The sequence below is a fragment of the Leuresthes tenuis genome, unplaced genomic scaffold, assembly GCF_036924035.1.
Source record: "Leuresthes tenuis unplaced genomic scaffold, fLeuTen1.0.hap1 SCAF_2, whole genome shotgun sequence".
Classification (NCBI taxonomy): domain Eukaryota; kingdom Metazoa; phylum Chordata; class Actinopteri; order Atheriniformes; family Atherinopsidae; genus Leuresthes; species Leuresthes tenuis.
In genome coordinates, this window is record NW_027325356.1 from 30111534 (window position 1) to 30119649 (window position 8116).

The window sequence follows — 8116 nt, forward strand, 5'->3', positions numbered from 1 at the left end:
CAACCAATTTGACTGCAGGAGCAGTCAGCACCTTCACCGTTTATAAGAGTCACAAAAGCAAGCATGGAGTTGATGTCTTGAATATTTGTAGCTGCAGAAGAAGAAGAGGAGATAGGAGAGTGGTCCAGACAGTCTCAGCAAGTGTCTGCAGCAAACGTTAAGCAGCCAGATCAACTTCAGAGCTGTGTTGATACGTCCACAGATTATATCCATCGGCTCTGAGCAGTCGAGTTGAGAAGATCTTCCATGCTGGTGATCATAGCACAGTGTTGTCCTGTTGTTCCATGGATGTTGTTAAAGCGACATGACCGTCAGTGCACAGGTATTCCTGGCAATGAACAATATGTTGTAAGGAAAAATCGCACAAAACATGCATACTAGATAGGTTGGTACATGTTCCTCATCAGGCCAATCAAACAGAACAAATCACTTCATTCCTAATATTGAACAACATAGAAAAATGACAATTAAAATGTAGTTTGGAACAGTCTGTATACTTACATGTTTTGTCACTGAGAAACATTTCTTGGAATCAGATTTCTGTAGTTCAGAAGGTGTACAGTGAAACACAGCAGTCTTTAGGAATGACCATGGATAGTAAAGGTCGATGACCATCAACAGGTTCTGTGGCTGGTACGAATCATTCAGTGGGCTGCAGATGTAGGACATCCATCTAGTGATGAATAAAACAAAGACATTTACAGCATTGGCAAAAAAAACATAGGTTATACATTTATTTAAAGTAAAAGCATGAATTGATACTCACGGAATTAAATTAAATCAAGGACTATTAACTCAGACTGCTGTCATTTTTTTTCTTCAAATGGGTCTTGGACGGCCAGGGTTCAGTTGGAAATACAGGCATGGACCACGGGTGGAACACTACTGTGAGCAATAAACACAGAACAATGTTTCTTCATTAAATCTTGTGAAAGATACATGAATTTCTAATTGTGGAAGTAGAGATACTCACAAAATTTCCTGTTTCCAATAATCATATTTTCAAGAGGTGTAGTTTCTTTTGAAGTTCCAGGGCACAGATGAAGACATTTCAGCTTTGCAAAGCACCAAGGATGCAAAAGTCAAATGAGTGACAGCTGCTTTAGCAGGTTGTATTGCCGATGTTCAAAAGTCTTTGCCGGTTTCATCATCTGTGTATCCCATGGGAATTTAACCAGGTAGATAGGCAAGGTCCACACAGCTTTTTAAGTTTTGGGAAAACATGATTTGTACAGTTCTTTGACATCAGTAAGCTTACAAACATTTTGTTGTGCACCTTAAAGTGGGAAAAATTCCTTAGTTGGCTTTTGCAAAACAACTGTCCATTTTTAAGTAATCCTTAAGTAATACTTAACTCTATTACAAATGCAAAGTGATGAAATAAAAACAACAAGTAAACCAAAAAAGCCTAAAAACAATTCATCTTCAATGGGACACACAACACAGTTACTGAAAATTAAGGCAAATGTGATAGCCTTGTGTTACTCACTCACGCACACAATTAATGCAGTGAATGGTCCCATAACTGTCAAAACAGAATTTTTACATTAAATTAACCTTATAAAATAGTGTACAATAGAAACATTATTATAAAATAGTACACAGTGTTAAAATACCCTGTTTACAAAACTGGATCACAAGTGAGCAGGACTTTATGTTTAAAATATCTTTATCTTTGTTATTACAAAGATAACCAACAAAAAAAAGATGCTGCATACAAAGTGTAACAGTTTTTTAGAAGGAAGGTGAACATAGTGCTGATTGGACAGCTGAATGACAGAAAAAGACAGAGATTACAGTATAGCCATGCCTGCCCACTTGTGATCATTTGTAAAAACAAAGAAATAAGAATGAAATGAAGTAACACATTTTCCAAAAGAAGGTTGTGTCTCAAACTTTTAATATGTATGGCTTTTTCCTTTAAAAAAATAACTTGTGTTTTTAAAAAGAACACACAGTATATTGATCTAAATCTCAAATAAGCCAGGAACTGTAATGGATAAAACACATTTTTAAAAGTCCTTATATTCACTTTATAATTAGATAGGCCTAATGATTCAATGGCTTCAAATGAGCTGACTGAGCATATAATTTATTTATCAAGACAATACATTACATTTTCACCTAGTTTATGTTTAGATATTGTTCTTTTGTGCTTTTATTTGGAGACCAGGGCTAGTTGATGCAAGGATAGTCAATACAGGAGATAAAGTGCAAGTGCAGTGACTATGGGGCAGTGACTAAAAATAAACTAAGAGTAAAATGACTGTAGTCTTGAATGGGCCCACTTGTTAAGATCTGTTAAGATCTTAACAGTAACCCACTCCAAAAGCATGAACATAATTGTGTGCCAACTAATCTGTCAATGATGAACTGAAAGAGAGGGAGAAAGTTACTAAGTATCTGTGATAGCTGAGGTTGCACTTGCGAAGATCACAAAATATCAGACAGACACTCACATTATTTTTTCCTTTGCATGCTAACCAGCCCTGGTCTCCAAAACACAAAACTTCTTTTGGAAAATAGATTACATACCCTCCCACTCCCTGCAAGGAGCCGTCCTGTATATCGCTCCCTCCTTGCGACCCCCCCAAACCCCAAATAGCGGACGGAACATCTACAGTACATATAATGGTGGATAATTCACATTGCAAACACAAATATTACAACAGTGAGATAAGAATTGCTTCATGGAAACTGTAGTATGTCTGTACAACATCGACAACAACATCTCCTACATCTTTACAGTACACATGATCTATTAACGTACCTCTTTCTGTTGTAGCTGCTTGGACATGTTGAGTGTATCCATGTTGTTCCAGGAATTTTGCCACAGTAGACGAAACAAAGACGTCCTCATTGAAGTCTCCCATGATCACCTTCCTCCCTGCATGCTTCTCAAGTTCAAAGACGACCTGTGATAACTGCTGTCGAAACATGTCAATCTTGTAGGAAGTTGGCCTGTACAAAACAACAGCAGTCAAATTTACATGAGATATATGGAAATACAAACATTCCAAGTTGCATCTCGTTGGAATTGACACCTGCACATCAATGTTGTCTGAATAATACAAACCAACTCCTCCTCTTTGCTGATGTTTCAATGCTGTAAAAACTGTGTCAGAGTCATCGTAACAGTTCTGTCTTGGATTGTGATTAAAGACATATCCCGGTAGTTGTGGTTGGTCTTTGCTGTCTGCATTGAGCCATGTTTCTGTTAAGCAAATACAGTCAGCTTTCATGAGGGTTTTGTGGGATCGCATGTCGTCAAAGTGAGCATTTAAACTCTGTACGTTGTGGAGTGCAATTGTGCAGACCGGATCAATGTCAGCTGAACCAATACTTTTAAAGTTGAACTTTGGCAAGCTTTTCATGGCTGTGTCTACTTTGTCATCACAAAATATAGCTGCTTCTTTGAAGTCCTCAATAATCAGTCCATCAACAGTTCTCACCCGACTCAATGCAACATACGCTTGCCCTGCAGCAAAGATTTTGTTGAGTGATACAACAGCTCTGTCCACAGTAAGGCCTTGGCACTTATGTACTGTCATTGCCCAAGCCAGGGTGAGAGGAAATTGCCTTCGTATTCCACCAGCATTTGATACTTGATCCTCTTGTACCTCCACAATTGTAGAGCGTTCAGAACTTCTTTTGGATTTTGACCTCTGCATCTTTCCAACATTAGGGTCTTCAAACTCAACATGGATAGCAATAGGAATGTCATCCTCATCTTCACCATTAATAATTTCCACAACCGTACCACACACACCATTGACAAGGCCGTCAGACACGTCTATATTTTTCTTCAACATCACCTTTGCACCAATGCCCAATGACACACACCTTGGCAAGCATGAATTGAAAACCTTTGTATGGAAGCCTAGTTTTGGTTCCATTCTTCCAGTTTTGGGACTCCGTGTAAAATCTTGGGCATCTATGCTGATTGCATCTGGGCAAAGTTCTTGCAATCTGGTAATATTGTATTTATCAACCTCTGCATTTGTAGCATATATGTGAATGTCTGTGGAGCCTTCACCAGTTTCACGTTGCTTTAATGCAAGGACATCACGAGCACTGAGACATTCATTCTTTTTACGAACTCTGAGGCGATTCAGCATCTCTGCAAAATCTGCATTTTCTTGCCTCAAAACTTCAGTAAGCTCCGCAACTTCAAAGTTGTTGTCCCACATGTTGACTTCTGTGTTGTCAGAAAAAAGAGGTGTGCCTTTGACAGGTCTCAACTGAAAGAAGTCACCCACGCAAATCAGGGAAACATTTCCAAACAAAGAATAATCACCAGTCTGTTTGATTTGACGTAGTCTGCCATGAACGTAGGACAAAAGACGGTGGTCAACCATGGACACTTCATCGATGATCAAAATGTGCAAGTTTCGCATTTTCATCCTTAAAGTATTGACCTTCTCATCACCAAGAGGTTGATAAGGCAGTTTAACATTTGCACCAATGGAGAATGTATTGTGAATAGTTGCAGCACCAATGTTATATGCAGCCACACCAGTGGGTGCTGTAAGAAGCACAGTCAGATCCTCTGGATTGTCAGCAATTTGTGACAGCAGTCGTGTAGATTCATAGTGGATGGCTTTGATCAAATGGGATTTACCTGTTCCTGCTCCACCAGTAATGAACAATCGCAACGGTTCAGGATTCTGTCCAAAGAGTATCTGCAGACACCACTGACGAACAGCATAAAATATTGTTGCCTGTTCTTCATTCAATGTTCGCAATAAACCTAGTGCAGCCTCTCGGGGCATTGTCATGTGATTAGTTTCCAAAGTGCATGTTGTCTTTGGGTTTGCTGTCAGGTCAGGAATAAGATCACCAACATCATCACTGCCTTCCTCATCATCTACAGCTTTGTGTTTCATGATATCCAAACAACTGAGACGTTCCCTTTCTGTTTCCGGACATATCTGAGCCCAAGCGTCTTCTAAATCAATGTCGTTATCCAGCAATTCTTTGGCTTTGTCAATCTCATCGCTTTCTTTTTCAAATAAAGCTTTGTTGGAATCCACAATTGATTGCACTTTTTCAATGTCAGTGCCACATTTCACCGCGCCACTTCTGTAAAACTGTTCGTATGTATCAAACTGAGGTGGTCTAAGGTGCAAGTCTTCATAATAGGGCAAAAACAGCTGCAGCAATGAATGAAAGTACTGTTCTGGATTTTTTGTCTGTGAAAACCTGGGATACCTCACAACAGCAGGCTGTGTTCTGGTCCTTTTTCTGATGAAACCACGGTTGTTGTTGAGTTGTATTATGTCATGTGATTCTCTTTGTTGTGAACCCTCAGACTTTGAAATAACTCTGTATTGAGAGCAAAAGCTGGCAAGGCATAACTCCTCCATTTCTGCTGATCGAGGTCTGCTCTTGTACCGTTCCACCACATTAGTCATCCAAATGCTACTCTCATCATCAGACTGTTGGAGCTGAGCTTTAGCTTGGAGCACATGCAAAGGCAAACTCATCCTAACAGGATTTTCACCGACAGGAATAAACTGTACTTCCCGAGAACATTCCTTTAAGTGCATACGTGTCAATCTATACACTGCCTCTTGAGCTGAAACTTCTCTGTTGTGCAAGTAGACACTGCCGAGCTGTTTGAACGCAGCTTTTGCATCAAGATTGCCATTCCTCGCCTCATTCTGTGCACGCTGTAACAGCAAACCCATTTCCTGCTCTGCTTTTGTGATGTATGACAGTATGTAGACCACAACAGAAAAGGCATCGGTGACAAACTGAATGTCCATGTTTCCTTGCCAAGCACGCAGTAAGTCTTTATTGTACTGGTTCACCCAAATTTCAGAAGGATTTCGCTTAAGGACAATGCTTTTCTTTTTGGAACATATGCTGTATGCTCTCTCAAACAGGCCTTGATGTATCCCAAGAGACTCAAAAAAAGCATCAGCTGTATCATAATTCAGGTCAGGATTGTCCAGCGCTGTTTTCACTTTCTTTATGATTGCATTGGCATTGGTATTGTCATCTTTTCCACTCAAGTCCTCTGAGTTCCCACTTCTTGTAAAGAAAGTACGGCTTGATGGAGGTCGTGGGAAATTGAATCGACACACAGTTTTTTTCTTACGGCATGTTTTTGAGTGTTTGGTGCTATGTTTTTGAACACTGTTCACAACCTCATGAAGCTCTGCATCAGACTCTGGTGGAATCTCACATGAAATGTATCTGTCTATGAAAGTTACCACATCGGCATCACTGTCTTTATCAATCTTTGGTGCATTTTCCACCCAAAACAAACAGTGAACATGAGGAGAACCACGCTGTTGGAATTCAACTCGATAGAAGTAGTCCTTTATTTTCCCAATGGGTTCAGCTGGTGACATGATTACATCACGAAGAAAACAATGCCATCGATGATCAAACATTCTTGCTGCAGTAACTGGATTTCTTCCAATCAGCGCACATTTGTCAGACCAGTCAAGATCCTCCACAGGTGTTTCTTTTCCTTCCAACCTCAAAAGAGAACCAAGCATTTCGGGCCATCTCAGATCGGCACTTGACATGCTTATGAAAAACGTTGGAATTGACAGTTGTCGAATCATACTAAACAAATCTTTCTGTACTGACATCCAGTAAGGTGGGGTTCCACGAATTCCTCGCAAGAACTTGTACCCTTCATCATTTCGTAATATTTTACTTAGTGAATCTGAGTTCAACAACAGGTCTGATACTTCTTTCAGAGATGACTTGCCACCACCTTTGCGCATTGCCACTGATACACCAGATATGACTTGATGCACTTCTGACATGTATTGTGCATAAAAAATGTAGTCTGTGTTGCGACCAAAACGTCCATCAGCATTGAGAATGCGACAGTTCAGGTAACGTGACAGAGTTATTTTTGATTCCCTTTCATCATGGAATGTAGGTCCACCCAATGGAAACAGAACAGGAAAACATTTGGCCTCGTTGGTTTTATCAGATAGCAACCGAACAGGACTGTTACCTTCAGCTGGTGCCACGCTCAGTATATCCTGGAAATTCTGATCAATGATCTCTGAACCCAGATTGACAGGTTGCAATGATGTGTCTGACAAGAGGCCACCCTGGTCTTTAATGTAGGTCAGTTCCTCCTCTGCTTGCTCTTCAAGGTTATTTTCATCATCACTGTTAGCTGTCAGCTCTTCGGTGTCCTCATTTGCCTCGCATTCATCACTTCCATTCAGAGTGTTTACCCATTCATCATTAAAAATCACATCATCATACCACTTATTGTTTGTGATCAAATATCTCAGTGCATTCCTTACACGATCAGTGTGGACATACATGTATTCATAATGACCTTTGTATGTCAACTTGCGTTTGAGTTTGACTCTTATCATTTTGTCATCACCCTCATTCCTTGGAAGAATATTTGTCACGCTACTGTTATCAACAGGTACAGAGACACATGGACCATGGCAAGCTCTTTGGCGTCCTCGGGGCAAACACAGCAGCTTCATGAAGGGAATATGACGAGCAATGAGATGTTCCTCCAAAGAGTTCAGACATTTCAGTTCAGGTGGAATTTCATCCAAATACATGTTGTTGGTGACACTCTCTTCTGGTAGTTTTCCTCTAAGCATTTTTTGATGGCAGGAATGGCAAACCCATAATTTGCTAAAAGGACTATCAGACAAATGACATTCCTGCCCACATTCAGTATCACAAACATGTAAATATTGTAATGTTATACACCGCTTTGCCAGTGCAGCAACCTCTGGTCTTTTGCTTTCATAATGACTTCTTTTACACTCAATCACTTGTTTCCTGAAAAGTAAGCGATGACAAACAGAGCATACGTATTCAGGACCACGGCTGACGTCTTGACGAAACTGACCAATGACAAAGTCAATATCTTGTTGCTTCTTTCTCATATTTGCATAAGTGTCATTGCTAGTCTTAATTTTGTTTTCGCGCATTTCATCATTTTCATGATATTTCATCTTGATATTCTCCTTGACTTTATTTTGAAACACGATATTGCTCTTGTACTTCGTATGACTATAATCACGAACTTTATTTTGAAACACAATATTGCTCCTGTATTTCGTATGACTATTATCACGAACCTTATTTTGAAACACGATGTTGCTTTTGT

General features: G+C 39.8%; 1 protein-coding gene across 1 annotated transcript; it reads right to left on the reverse strand.

Moving 5' to 3' along the window:
• Positions 1 to 256: 256 nt before the first annotated feature.
• Positions 257 to 7892, reverse strand: LOC140302502 (uncharacterized). The gene is made up of 5 exons (XM_072381319.1): positions 3358 to 7892; positions 2771 to 2961; positions 2536 to 2617; positions 502 to 673; positions 257 to 328 (listed from the first exon to the last, which is right to left on the reverse strand). The coding sequence occupies exons 1-5, from the start codon at positions 7890 to 7892 to the stop codon at positions 257 to 259; spliced, it is 5052 nt and encodes a 1683-aa protein (XP_072237420.1).
• Between the last annotated feature and the right edge of the window lie 224 nt (positions 7893 to 8116).